General features: G+C 45.3%; 1 protein-coding gene across 3 annotated transcripts in view; it reads left to right on the top strand.

Annotated features, from left to right (window-relative positions):
• Positions 1-13,838, top strand: part of TAOK3 (TAO kinase 3) — an 89,242-nt gene that overhangs the window by 57,654 nt on the left and 17,750 nt on the right. For 2 of the 3 annotated variants that reach the window (XM_065693005.1, XM_065693007.1), the window contains 2 exons: positions 3,437-3,604; positions 6,406-6,612. In XM_065693005.1, the coding sequence (XP_065549077.1) occupies positions 3,437-3,604; positions 6,406-6,612 (375 nt within the window). The remainder of the gene's footprint in view (positions 1-3,436; positions 3,605-6,405; positions 6,613-13,838) is intronic. The other variant, XM_065693006.1, reaches the window with a different exon arrangement.

The raw sequence follows: 13,838 nt of genomic DNA, 5'->3' as shown, positions 1-13,838 counted from the left end.
GTCCTGTGATGCATTTGTGCTGTGGCACAGCACCAGCGTTTTGTTCGCTGGTTCTGTTTGCGACACCCTGACAATCCTCTGACCAGCTAATAGGTTTGTGTTGTGGCTTTCAGGAATGATTCATTCGTGTGGATTGGCAGCCTCTCTGCTCTCTAGGAACAGTGTGAGTTCACTGAAGGATATGATTTCATGAGTACCTTAGGTTGGAGCCTGTACAAACAATTGGGGCCGAGATCTTAAATCATGTATATTCAGTCTTTTTAGTTGGTTTTAGGTTTTCAGAACAGTAGCCAAGATGTTCCCTCCTGCAGTAGCTCTCCCTAAAGCTTCTTAGATGAGAAGATTCATGATGGGTTTGTCCTCTGAGGGCTTTTCACTTGCATGCAGTAAATGGGGAAAAATCAATTTTTTTTTGGGGGGGGGACACCTTTTCTTAAAGGGAACTGAATTTGAAATGGTGTGTTTGAAAATTAATCCCATTTCAATTCCCTGTCCTGGATGGAAATAGTCAGATGGTTGTAGTGGGATTAAAATGCAGTTGACATTTAAAAATCACAACCAAAACCTCTCACTAATGGTTTTCACTTTTCAAATTAAAAGCAATTATAACACTTGCGTGAAGCACTTTTTTTTCCTCCTGTTTTTCTCGGCTTGCCTGACGTTCCCAAGAGATTTGTGTTAGTCATTCAGCCAACATAGAATCACAGAATGGTTTGGGTTGGAAAGAACCTGAAGATCATCCAGTTCCAACCCCCTGCCATGGGCAGGGGCACCTCACACTAAACCATCTCACCCAAGGCGCTGTCCAGCCTGGCCTTGAACACCACCAGGGATGGGGCATTCACCCATTTCCATGTGGTTCCTTCTAATACTTGAGTAGTGTTTGAATATGAAGCAAATCCTCTTTCCATTTAAATGAGTATTTACACTGTTAAAGAATACGCATAACCAAGTAGACACTGCACATATAGGATGGATTTAAGTACATGATTGTTGATCCAAATGCATTACTGCTTTCTAAATATTATCTATAGTGAGATAAAGGTGAATACCTTTCCTAATCATAAATAAGCTGCAGATTGTTGCTCTTTACAGAGAAATAAATGCTGATTTATCTGCACTGAGGACAGAAATGATTCATTTTGCTTCTGTGTGAACTGATGTTTAGAACTTTGAGCTACAATTCAAGCATCAACACCACCACTGCTAGCAAAAAGAAATGGCTAGAAAAGGGTAGCAGCCTTCCAGTATCTGAAGGAGGCGTATAAGGATGCTGGGGAGGGACCCTTCATTAGGGACTGTAGTGACAGGACAAGGGGTAACGGGTTCAAACTGAAACAGGGGAAGTTTAGATTGGATATAAGGAGGAAGTTCTTTACTGTCAGGGTGGTGAGGCACTGGAATGGGCTGCCCAGGGAGGTTGTGAGTGCTCCATCGCTGGCAGTGTTCAAGGCCAGGCTGGACACAGCCTTGGGTGCCATGGTTTAGTGTGAGGTGTCCCTGCCCATGGCAGGGGGGTTGGAACTGGATGATCTTAAGGTCCTTTCCAACCCAAACTATTCTGTGATTCTATAAGGGACGAGCTGTCCCCGTTAGCAGAACAGTCTGAATTCATTCAAAAGCAAGAAGTAAGCCTGTGACATGATACTTTCCATGTGTTTATTTACAAATCATTGCAAGATCATCCACTCATCCCTTTAGCTGCTTTGTACACCAGACTCCTGGTCTTGGGCTGGGCTCATGGAGTGGTTACTCCAGCTACTGTTGGATGTATCAGCTCCTCAACTGGAGGGATGGCCACACGTTGAGGGTAGAAATGCTTTTCCCTGTCCTGTGAGACCGTGAGCACACAGAAGAGCTGTGAGGCCAAGTGACCCTCCTGAGGTGTCCTCTGCACGTGGGGGTCCAGCTACTGAGGCTCTCTAACAAAAGGCCATTGGAGCATTTGCAGTCAAAGTAGAGAACAGCTTTTTTCCCCCATTTCTCTCTTTCATTGTTAATGTTTCTAGAAATGTTTCTAGAAGATGTTTCTAGAACATCTAATGTTTCTAGAAGATGTTTGTGCCTTAAGGCTGTCTCACATGGTAAACACTAGGCACCATACCCAACTCTACTGATACCATGTAGAAGATTGGCAAGTGTATGCTTGGGCTGTCTAATCAAGTCAGAGGTTAAATGGGAAAGCTGTGAGGCTTTCATACTCTGTTGCCAGTTGTACAGTGCAGGAGAATGTGTCTGATAGAGAACAGCTTTGAACTGTGTACTTTAATTCCATTGAAGAATTTATTGTTAAGTCTGCACCTAAAACCTGGTCTTAAAGTACATCCTTAGCAGTTCCATCCTTAGTACATCCTTAGCAGGATGTACTAAAAATCAGGTAAGAACCTGACTTTATTTTAACTCTGCCTACAAATTATGCTTCAAGTTATATATGTAACTAAACCTTGTAGTCTTCTTACTGGTTTTATGTATGCATTGGGATAGATGTAGGATAAATCTCTGCATGTAGCTTAGGCAGGTAGACTTGCATACTTAAGATTGATCCTTCTTTGTCCTTCACGTGTTTTGTTCTTTCTGAAGTCCTTTCTAAGGTTTGAAGCGGCACCATCTTGTACCTACTCTCATAAAATCATGGAATGGTTTGTTTTGGAAGGGATCTTAAAGCTCATCCGATTCCAAACCCCTGCCACGGGCAGGGACCCCTTCCACTGGAGCAGCTTGCTCCAAGCCCCTGTGTCCAACCTGGCCTTGAGCACTGCCAAGGATGGGGCAGCCACAGCTGCTCTGGGCACCCTGTGCCAGTGCCTCAGCACCCTCACAGGGAAGAGCTTCTGCCTAAGAGCTCATCTCAGTCTCCCCTCTGGCAGGTTAAAGCCATTCCCCCTGGGCCTATCAGTTGCTTCAAGTGAATGAACTCAGCAAGGGACAAATCAGCTGCATTGCCTGGAGAGCTCAGAAAACCTGACCCTGCTCCAAACTGTTCCACTTGAGACAGAAAAGTGAACTGGGGAGTCAGGAGTAGAGAGAGCTTGCGAAGGGTCAGCCAGGTCTCTGCCTCTCCATCCAGTACCCAGCTTCTCTGTGTTCTCCTCTATACACACATGGGTTTCAAGTAGCAAAGGGATTTTGCCTTCATTTCTCTGTACTCTGCCTTTGGCTTCAGTTCTGTGCTTAAGAGCCCTTCTGAACCAAGTATTTTGCAGCCTACACTTCAAAACTCAGTGTGTAGCGTGATCAGTTTGGTTATTTGCCATAGTGATGAGCCCAGTCAATGTACTCAGTGCTCAATGTGTTTGGGCTCTTTCTTTGTGAGTATTAGCAACAATTGAATATGAACAGGAGCTGTCATTTCAGGTGTCTCAAGTCACTATGTTCCTGTTTTGACATCAGACTTACCTGTGCCATGTCTGAAGTGATGCGTTTTCCTTTCATTCAGCACGATTTTGTCCGCCGGGACCGACCACCACGGGTGCTCATAGACCTCATCCAAAGGACAAAAGATGCAGTGCGTGAACTGGACAACCTGCAGTACCGGAAAATGAAGAAGATCCTTTTCCAGGAGACCCGGAATGGGCCCCTGACTGAGTCTCAGGAGGAGGAGGAGGTATTTTGAGTCTGTTACCCCATTTGCACTGTTAGAAATTACTTCCAGGCAAGCGAGATGTTCCTTAATGGGGCAGAACAAGCACAGCCTAGGAGAGGATGTAATCCATGTTGTGTTGGAGTATCACTTGGATCGGCAAAGAGACAGCATAACCTGAGTTAGTAGCCCTTTTACTCACTGTTAGCTGTACATTTAATGGCAGCTTTGAAACTCTGGATGTTTTTCAAGTGGTGGCCTTTCTTCTGAAAGCTTTAGGGAAGGAACTCATCTGGAGGGGGAAGAAAGTGGCTCACAGCCTCTGTGAAGGAGGGTCTGTGACAGCCCGAGCTTTCCTTGCTCATAAGCACAGGCAAGGGCACTTGGTTAATATTTTTTCACTTGCCATAACTTTACTGCAAGGTGATTGGTCTCTCAGGAGCTGAAAAGCAAATCACCAAAGTAGTAAGTAGTCTTTTTTTAAGTTCTTTAATGTTAAAGAAAAAGGTTAAAGATGTAAAATTTAGCTTCAGTTTAAATCTTGTAATAACCAACCCACTTAATCAGTGTATGAGAACTGCCACTAACCGTGGCTTAGAGAAGGAAACCAGTCATTTTACAGTGTCACTTCATGCAGGCACATTGGATAAATCTGTGCCTGCTTCTCCACAGACAGAATTGACAGGCAAATTAATGCTTGTATTTCTTTTTGCTCAATATGGCTAGATAATATACAGTGAGATGTACAAGCTCAGCATATATACAGGGACTTGGTTTTGAGGTTTGTGTATGGCAGTTGTTGCTTTAAACTGGAGCTCTGGTTTAAGAAATGGGTGAGCCTGGGTGTCAGATGCAGAAGGAGGGGACTGGCACTTGGCACTGTCCTTCACTTTGGAGGAGATGCCCAGAAGGAGTAAGAACAGCAACTGCTGTGCTTAAAGCTACAAAGGGCTTCTGTTCTAACCCTCCAGATAGCCAACTTCTAAACCTCAAGCTGAGTCGTGGGATGGGAGAGCAGGCAGACTTCTGCACTGAAACCTTCAAGCTTTCTCTACCCATGTGTGAAAAGCTGTTGGGGGGTGACAGGGTATAAAAGCACAAGGGAATGGATTTCCCACTTGGCTGTTGATCCAAGCTCAACAGCTAAGTGGGATACATGTGGTAGCAGTTGACTTCAAGATGTATTTTCTTCTGTTCTTCCTGTCCCTGCTCCTCAATAAGAGGAGAGGGGAAAAGATATTGTATCCCCAGGAATTAACACTAATGAAGCTCACACTACTCTGCATGTGCACAGCATGCTCTGCACTATGTTTCACCACCGAGCTTGTGTGCCATGAAAGGAAGTTGTATTGCTCATGTTTATCACTAACTTGGCAGTGAAAATGAAACATAGCAAGTGCTTCAGTTACTACTGAATGGGTTAACAGAAGCTGCTGAGCCGCAAATGCGACGAAACAGTGCCTTTTTCTACCTCAGGCTTTCTAAGGTGGGAAAGGAGCATTACAAATCTGTAACACTTAAAATATTACTAATGCTTTCCTCAGAGCTCTTGCAAGAAACTTAAGGTCATTTGGGAAGGATTCAAGTCAGGAAGCCAGTGTTAAGGTCGGACATGCAATGTCATCCCTGTCCTTTGCGCATATACACTCATCAGTTACAGAGCCATATCCTTGCCTTGGATGCTTGGTTATTTCTTCTGCAACTTCATGTAAGCATCCTGGAAATACTTTAATTCTCATGTGGCCACGTTCTCTATCAAACAGTGCTCTTGGATTTGAAGTACTGTCACACAGGCTCTGATGATCTGCTGATTGCTTCAAAAATAATCACACAATCAAATTCAGATCTGTCAGTTTGAGCTTTCTGTCAGTCCCCAGCAAAATGAGTTCCCTGTTAAGTGATTTGTAATGTGATTCTCCCCAAGCTCACCCTGGAGGCCAGGACAGTCTGGGTGCAGTAGCAGGCCATTCATTTTGGTGAATTGGAGCTATTTCGGGCCTGAAGGATGCTGAAGGATGGTTGGACTTCTTGGTCCTCACTGTGAATTCCTTGCAAGCCTCTTCAGTGCCACTAGTTAATCATAGAACTCCATAAATTCTCCTGAATCAGTCCAGATTAAGCGCATACTCTGGGATTACTGTGCTTGTATGAGTATGCAACAAGAAGAGAAGCTGCTAACTGCTGATGTTTGCCTGTAGAATCAAAGCTTACATATATTTACAACAGTTTCAGTGCAGGCTCTTCTGAGTCAGCTGCTTAAAGGTGGATGAAGAATTTATCTTGGCTGAAAACACAAGGCTAAAGGGGTTTTTAGCGTGACAAAATGTAATTGCTGACTGCTTGGGACATGGAGGTTAAAACCTCTACGCCTGTTAAGCACCATGTGCTATTTATCAAGTAAGAAACCAAATGGATTCATTGTCTTATGTGTTTTCTGATGCACAAGATGTGTTGTAGCTTATCCTGACTTAGAATATTGTTTTAATACAAACTTAAATCACTCCTTTTAATTATGAGACTCCTTCCACCAGTATTCCTGGATCTCTCCTCTTCAAGCCAAAAGCCATGCCCAGACTTACTGATAACGTGGAAAAAACTGGCTTGAAGCCTGATGCAGTAAGATTACAGGGGAAAAGGCAAGAGCTACCTGCCCCATGTGGAGTGTTTCATAACCCAAGCAGCACTGGAAATGTAGTTGCCAAAATAATGAGCAAAGCACTTGCAACTCTGCAGAGTCACCTGGAAAAGAAACTCTGGGCATTGCAGGCACGTGCTGGGCAGGTGATCTCCTGCAGTGTTTGTAACTGATGCCCCTTGTTTCATAGGACAGTGAGCATGGATCAAACCTGAGTAGGAAGATGGACAGTCTGGGCAGCAACCATTCCATCCCAAGTATGTCTGTGAGCACAGGCAGTCAGAGCAGCAGTGTGAGCAGCATGCAGGAGGTCCTGGATGAGAGCAGCCCTGAACTGGTCATGATGCATAGTGATGAGAGCACAATTAATTCCACTTCCTCCGTTGTTCATAAGAAGGTATGTTCTCTGGTGCTCTCTGTAGCTTCCTGCAGTCCCTGCTATTGCTTGTGTTGGCTCGCCTGCATAGGGCCCAAGCATCAGTGTGCTGTGGTCTTGTGCTGAGCCACCTGCTGGGAGCAGGAGCTGGTGTTGGGCTTGCCAGAATCAAGTTCTGTGGTTGTTTTTTTCCTGTTTAAAAGCTAAACTGCATTTAAATAACCTCTGAAAGTAAAACAGAGGTCACTAATGAAAGGTAGTGCTGTCAGTGTTTAGGCAGGGGTCACACAGACTTACTGCATGCCTCCTTACCCAGCCCTGCATGTGCACTACTTCACCTCTGCTTGTAACAACAGTCCTTGCTTCCTTGTGAATGTTTGTCCTGTATTATGTAGTACGGTGACAAGTGGTCGTAGCAGCTAACTGTTTACCAGTCACAATGTATGATTAAAATCTCCTTGCACTTGGATTCCCCTCATGAGAAGTGGAAGTGTGCAGAGCTTTGGACCCTTCCCACGAGGTATGTTTTGGTCACGTTCCACTCAGTGCCTTTCTGCTCGTTCGCTGCATGTTGTGATCTGTTGCCTTTCATTTCCTTAGTGCTAGATAGCAATCTGAAGTTGTCTAGTTGTAAGTTGGCATCTAATCTAAGGTCATTGGACTAAAATAGTTTTGGCTTGGCCTTAGCGGTGTCACTTGCTAGCGGGCAGTAGAATTTAAGTCGTTTGTGTGATTGCATATGCAAAGAGTTTCGGAGTGTACATGTGCTTTTTTGCCACAGGAATTAAAACATTCCAGCAGCAGGAAAAGTATGAATTTCTCATTTGTGAGGTTACAGTAAAGCCTGGCTTTAACTAACAAGATATTTGTAAGCAGTTTTTCCTCCTGAAACAGTGTTTGTGTAATTGAATATTGAAATGCTTATAGAAGGGATTACCTTTTTTACCAAAAGCTTCCCTTTCATATTTAAAGATACTGGCAGATCAGCTGCATAGTTCTCAGGGCTTTGCATCTTTCTGAGATACACTTGCAATAGCATTTTCAGAGGAGGCTTTATTTCCACCTTTCTGAAGAGCGGTGTTGAGTCCAAACTTGCCAGCCCAACACCATCCTAAATGAAGAGCAGTGCAACTGATTTGATGTTCCGGGTGATGGTACCTGGAGCTCCTTCTCATTCTGTGTAGGCTTCAGAAACCCACATTAACTTTGATTTTACGTTGTTAAGTAGTCATATGCATTAAAATAGAAGCTTGAGGGACTGATTTACACAGGAGTCCTACATTGTGCTTACTGAGTGCTCAGTATAGCACTGGTCAGTGTCATGACAGTTGATGAAAACAAAATATGAGCCACTCCCATCAGACATAAATTGTATTTGGGAAAGAAGTAGAGTTCCTGCTTGGTTTAAGGATAGTATTTTGTTCTGTAGTGGTTGTATGATACTTCTGCAGTACAAACACAGGGAGATTTCTGAGGCTACAAACTTGGGCCCCTTTGGCTTCTGCGTAACTGCTGTTTTCTTGAGGTTAAGGCGTTCAGTTGAGGAGGATGCATCAACATGTCACCACATGGAAGCTTTTGTCAGCTGGTGTAAAAAAAATAGGGTCTCCTGCCCACTCCAAATAGAAGTATTGTAAAAGAAATCACCTGTAGATCTCTTAACACAGGTTTCTTAGGGTAATTCTGGGAGCACAAACCCCAGTTCTGCACTGATGGCCTTTACAAAACAGTTAACAGCTGGCTGTGATTACCAGTTCCTGCAGGGGAGCAGGTACCTTCTCAATTGGCAAATGTTACCTTCCAGTGTATGGATGTGTAAGGCCAATTTGGACTATGAGGAGCATGACATGTTCCAGTCTGTAAATGCATTGTTTTAATTTAGTATGTGCTTTTTGTATTTTATTTTATTCTCTGTTACTTTGGGAAATGCCATTTTAAATGGAAAATTGCTTGTGTATATATTAACACACACGAAAAGCCTAAAATTGGAGCAGGATGCTTGAGGGGGGGGTTAAAAACACATACATCCCACTCTGGTTTTAAGGTGAAGTTTCTTATTCTGAAGACATTTCAGTTTGTGCTTGGTTTAATTGTGGTGGAGCTGCTCCACACAACTTGATTTTGTTCTAGCAGGTGAGGAGTAGGGAGATTGGTAGCACTCTGGAGCCTAATCTCAAACCAGATGGAAAGAACCTGAGGTTCAGGTTTAAGTTAAGCTTTTGATTTGTATTTAATCAGCCTTTAAAGGCTAAAAGGAAAACACTGATGCACATACTTAGTCAACTGTTTGCATTATGTGGGCGTATTGGTGATGATGCTTTGATTTTTGCCTGATGGAGAATAGCATTTGTGATAAATCCTCCATGAAAAGCAGGTACAGCCTCACCCGTTCCACAATACAGGGGCTTTGGGGCAGCAGTAATGCTCTATGTTTCTAAACTTGTACTTAGAATAAAGGTGATGTCCACCTATCAGCAGAGTAGAACTTGTAGATTGGAAGAAAAATCACTGGACGGAAAGAAAATACTCATAAGGCATAAGTGAACGTGTAGCTTTTTGTATAACCTAGTTTATAGCCATGTCCTAAACTCCTGGGAGGAAAAAAGTGCTATAATGTCTGCTGCTGTGGCATGAAGCCTGCATCTTCCCATTCTGGAATCCCAGTCCATCCTTAGGATGTTTCTTCAGGAGGATGCCTTAATCACTAGCAAGTTCTTTGCAGGAAATTCAGGTGCCCAGCTTGGATGAGCTGTCCTCCTATCCTGCTCAAAGCTTTTCCTTGCCCCTTTGCAGGTTTCACACTGGTGACCTCCTCCATGTAAGTCCCAGCATGATCAGTGTAAGAGCTCTGGTTTTCTAACATTTGTCTTCTGAAGACAGTTAACTGTGCTCCTCCATCCAGGGATCATCTTTCCTATGGATAGACGAGATCATATCCATCTCCTGTTGAGAGCTAATTCAGCTGTTCAGCTACACAGGTTGAGAACTGAAGAGTAGATTGAGGAGTAGATGACAGCTCTAATGCAAACCCAATTGTATCAGAGAGCAAAAAGAACAAAGACAAAACAGGGCAGGGACTTAACCTCCAAATACACTGTGCTTCAAAGACACATAACCCAGCTTTAAAAACTAGATAGGTATCAGTTAATTCATCTTAAAGTGAGGATGAAGATTTTGGCTCCCTAGGAGTATAGGTATCAGTTGATGAGTCACAGGTAGTTTGCCATCTGCTTTGTTCAACTGCTGGTACATGTCAGTGGGTGTACAGGTGGCTTCCCAGAACTCCTGTTTTGTTGTCCTAAACGAATATGCCAAGTGGTAAGATTGAGAATGCTCCCCCATTGTGTCCTTTTATGTCCATAAAACTTTATACTAGTAAAAAGGTCATTCTCTTTTACTCTAAACAGAAAGCCACTGTGGTATGGCTTTGTTCAACTGCAATACAGACTTGTTGGAGTTAATTCTATGAATTCGACCTTAAAATGATCGCTACTTAAGAGGATGAAATTTGGGCGATAAAAATGTCATAGAATCATAGAACGGTTCGGGTTGGAAAGGACCTTAAGATCATCCAGTTCCAACCCCCTGCCATCAGCAGGGACACCTCACACTAAATCATGGCACCCAAGGCTCTGTCCAACCTGGCCTTGAACACTGCCAGGGATGGAGCATTCACAACCTCCCTGGGCAACCCATTCCAGTGCCTCACCACCCTAACAGTAAAGAATTTCTTCCTTATATCCAATCTAAACTTCCCCTGTGTAAGTTTTAACCCGTTACCCCTTGTCCTGTCACTGCAGTCCCTGATGAAGAGTCCCTCCCCAGCATCCCTACAGGCCCCCTTCAGGTACTGGAAGGCTGCTCTGAGGTCTCCCTGCAGCCTTCTCTTCTCCAGGCTGAACAGCCCCAACTTTCTCAGCCTGTCTTCATACAGGAGGTGCTCCAGTCCCCTGATCATCCTTATGGCCCCCTCTGGACTTGTTCCAGCAGTTCCATGTCCTTTTTATGTTGAGGACACCAGAACTGCAGATAATGCTCCAGGTGAGGTCTCACGAGAGCAGAGCAGAGGGGCAGGATCACCTCCTTCGCCCTGCTGGTCACGCTCCTTTTGATGTCAGGGAATCCTCTGATTAAAATCTAGTTTAGAACAAAAAGATGGAAAGAGGATTTTCACAGAATGGTCTGGGTTGGAAAGGACCTTAAGATCATTCAGTTCCAACCCCCTGCCATGGGCAGGGACACCTCAGACTAGATCATGCCACCAAGGCTCTGTCCAACCTGGCCCTGAACACTGCCAGGGATTACAGTTGATCATTGCAAATTCTTGCCCAGTGTCTGTCATGCAAACATCCTTCTGTAATAACTGTTGGATGCTGAATGACTTTCCAAACCCACTGAATTAACCTACATGTGTCACCTATCACTGCTGTAGTTAATGTGCAGCACTTGCGCTGAGCTGGAGAGGACTCTGGCACAGCAGCTCTGCACAAGTTACAGCTGAGGCAAAGCTGAGGGTGTTTTCCTCCATACCAACGCTTGTGATTCATACATGCAAAAGATGTTGTTTTTATGAGATGTAAAGGAGGTTTAGGTAACGACGTGGTGAGTTTTGGCTCACGTGTGCCAGCAATGATGATCCTTCATGGACCTTCTGGAATGATGTCAAGCAGGTTGGTGACATGAAGCCTTTTCTTGAAAGACCCCCAATACTTAGACCTCTCTGTAGATTATCCAGGCATTTAGTGCCATGTGTTAAAGTGAGCAATAGCACATTGTTGTTTCCCTTTGCTCTTTAAATGCTCAGAAGGAAGGGATTTGCTGCAGTTCCATTAAAGTCCTTACTATGGCTCAGAAATTGCCTTTCCTGTTTGTCTAGGAGACTGGCAACCCTTTCCTGTTAGGGAATCCTCTTGTGTAAACAGTGTTTGTGATGGTTTTTCTTTGGTGTGCGTAACAGAAACTGCAGTGTGCAAATGGATGTTGCCTTTGAGGTGGAAGATGAGATGTTTCAGCCTCGGGATAGTCCAGTGTGGTTGGAGCTTGAGGTTGAGGTCTCTAAGTCAGCTGCTGAAGATGATGGGACTCCTTCCTCTGCTTTGTTAACTTGTGTCTGATGCTCTGTCAGTGCAAGGAGTCGCTGCAGCCATATGACAATGTGATGTACTGAAAAAAATGTAAATACCAAATGCAGTTTATAGATCTGTCTGCCTGGTTCTGCTGTGATGAAAGAGCCAAAATCCTCATTGATTTTCCCATAGGAAAACAAGCAACTCCTATCTACCCAGAGATGTTTTCTGGTTGCTTCCATAGCTTGCTTGTTGCACTTGTCCTCTGAGCAGGTACTGTATTCACCTAGGAGGTTTCTTTGAAGCAATGTGTTTGTGTGGGGTGTTTTCCCCCTAAAATTCCTTGGAACAAGCTACATCTTGCTCTGAAAACAAGCTCCCAATTCCCTGCTCAGTGTAATTGTTGAGTGTTACCAGGAAGGAGTCTGGTCAGAATATCTTGAACATAAAATGAAAGTGCTGTTGGAACATGCTGTCAGCGTTGCTGTTACTAATGCACGGCAGTGGTGCTGAGCAGATCTTCCTCAAGTGCTGTGCTGAGGGCAGGACCTGGTGAAGCCTTTTTTCACTGAGGAGGATGGAAAGATGTGGGGTAGAACTGGCAGAGGACTCCAGGGAGGAAAGTCCAGGTTCTTACTCTGTAGACTGATGTTGGGGCAAGACTCACGGGTTTGAGCATCTTCCATGTGCATTGGAAGATGCTCCAACAACGCGCCAGCAGTAGCCATTTAGATATGTAGGTGGCAGCTTTTATATCCAGCTTTTAGATATCCAGGGATTAACTGCCACAGGAGCAGGTTTTAGTTATTTGTTTATTTTAGCTTCTTAATCCACGATCCATGCAGGGGCACTTGGGGGGGTTAACTGGTTTTGAGTGACTTGCTCTTTAGCATCACTTCAGTGACTGGAAGCTCCCCCAGTGCTCTGATCAGTGCGTAAAGGGACCTATGAAAAACCTGCAGAGGGGCTTTGGACAAGGGCCTGTAGGGACAGGCCAAGGGGAATGGCTTTAACCTGCCCGAGGGGAGGCTGAGCTGAGCTCTTAGGCAGAAGCTCTTCCCTGTGAGGGTGCCGAGGCGCTGGCACAGGGTGCCCAGAGAAGCTGTGGCTGCCCCATCCCTGGCAGTGCTCAAGGCCAGGTTGGACACAGGGGCTTGGAGCAAGTTGCTCCAGTGGAAGGGGTCCCTGCCCGTGGCAGGGGTTGGGGCTGGAGGAGCTTTAAGGTCCCTTCCAACACAAACCACTCTGTGGGTCTTTGAATGTGTGTGCCCAGGTGAGAAGCAGCTGGAAATTGAGGACAGTACAGAGGGGACCGAGTGCCTGTAGAGTGGGAAAGGATCATCAGTGTGACAGCAGTCATGGTAGGGATGCGCCTCCATATCAGCTGGTTTCTCACCATAGGGATTTCTGACCTTACTGGTGTCTGCACTGGCATGGCAGGGTGGCAAAGCTGCTTCTGCTCACCTGCAAAAACCCCCAGTGCACAGAGGCCACGAGGGTTGGGGACTCTGCCTTCAGACATAGGCACTTGCAGCCTTGATTGTGCGCCTCTGACAGCTGGAATCTTGGTTTCATTCAGGGAGGGTCTGGTTTTTGTCGTGTTGTTTTAGGAGCTTGAGGATGGGAGTCATGCAGCTGCATGTGGCAGATGTGCCACCACTGGGTACCATCACTGCTGCCCCATGGAGCCCACGCCGCTGGGCCGGCTGCGGGTGCCCAAAGGCTGCTCCATCCTCAGGGTGTAACCTGTGGATGCGCTGACTTTTGGCAGTCACCGTTTGAAGCAGGAAGCTGGTGGTGGTGGTTTTCAGTGCCCTTTGTGGTCGGGGTCTCTCCTTTCTGTGCCTGATGAGAGCTTTGTTCCATTGCAGAGCTGCTTTGGCAGATGCAGAGCCGCTCCTCGCGCTGCTGTGCAGCGAGCAGGAGGCAGGTTGTACCGGGATCCGTTCCTGCTAAAACCTGGGAGCTGTTGCTTTAAAAGGGGGGAAAAGAATTAAATCCTTTGTGGGCTGTGGAGAGAAAGTGCTAGAACTGTGCAGGATCATGACTGGAAAGCAGGATCCCTGAGTGGTCACGGAGGCTTTCCTGGTGCTCTCCAGCCTGCCATGCTTTTAGCCAGGATGCTCGTCCTCCACAGCAGATAGCAAACGAGAGACAAAGAAACCCTATTGAGGACGAAGC

The sequence above is a fragment of the Lathamus discolor genome, chromosome 12, assembly GCF_037157495.1.
Source record: "Lathamus discolor isolate bLatDis1 chromosome 12, bLatDis1.hap1, whole genome shotgun sequence".
Lineage (NCBI taxonomy): Eukaryota > Metazoa > Chordata > Aves > Psittaciformes > Psittacidae > Lathamus > Lathamus discolor.
This window is presented reverse-complemented; position numbering and strand designations above follow the sequence as displayed.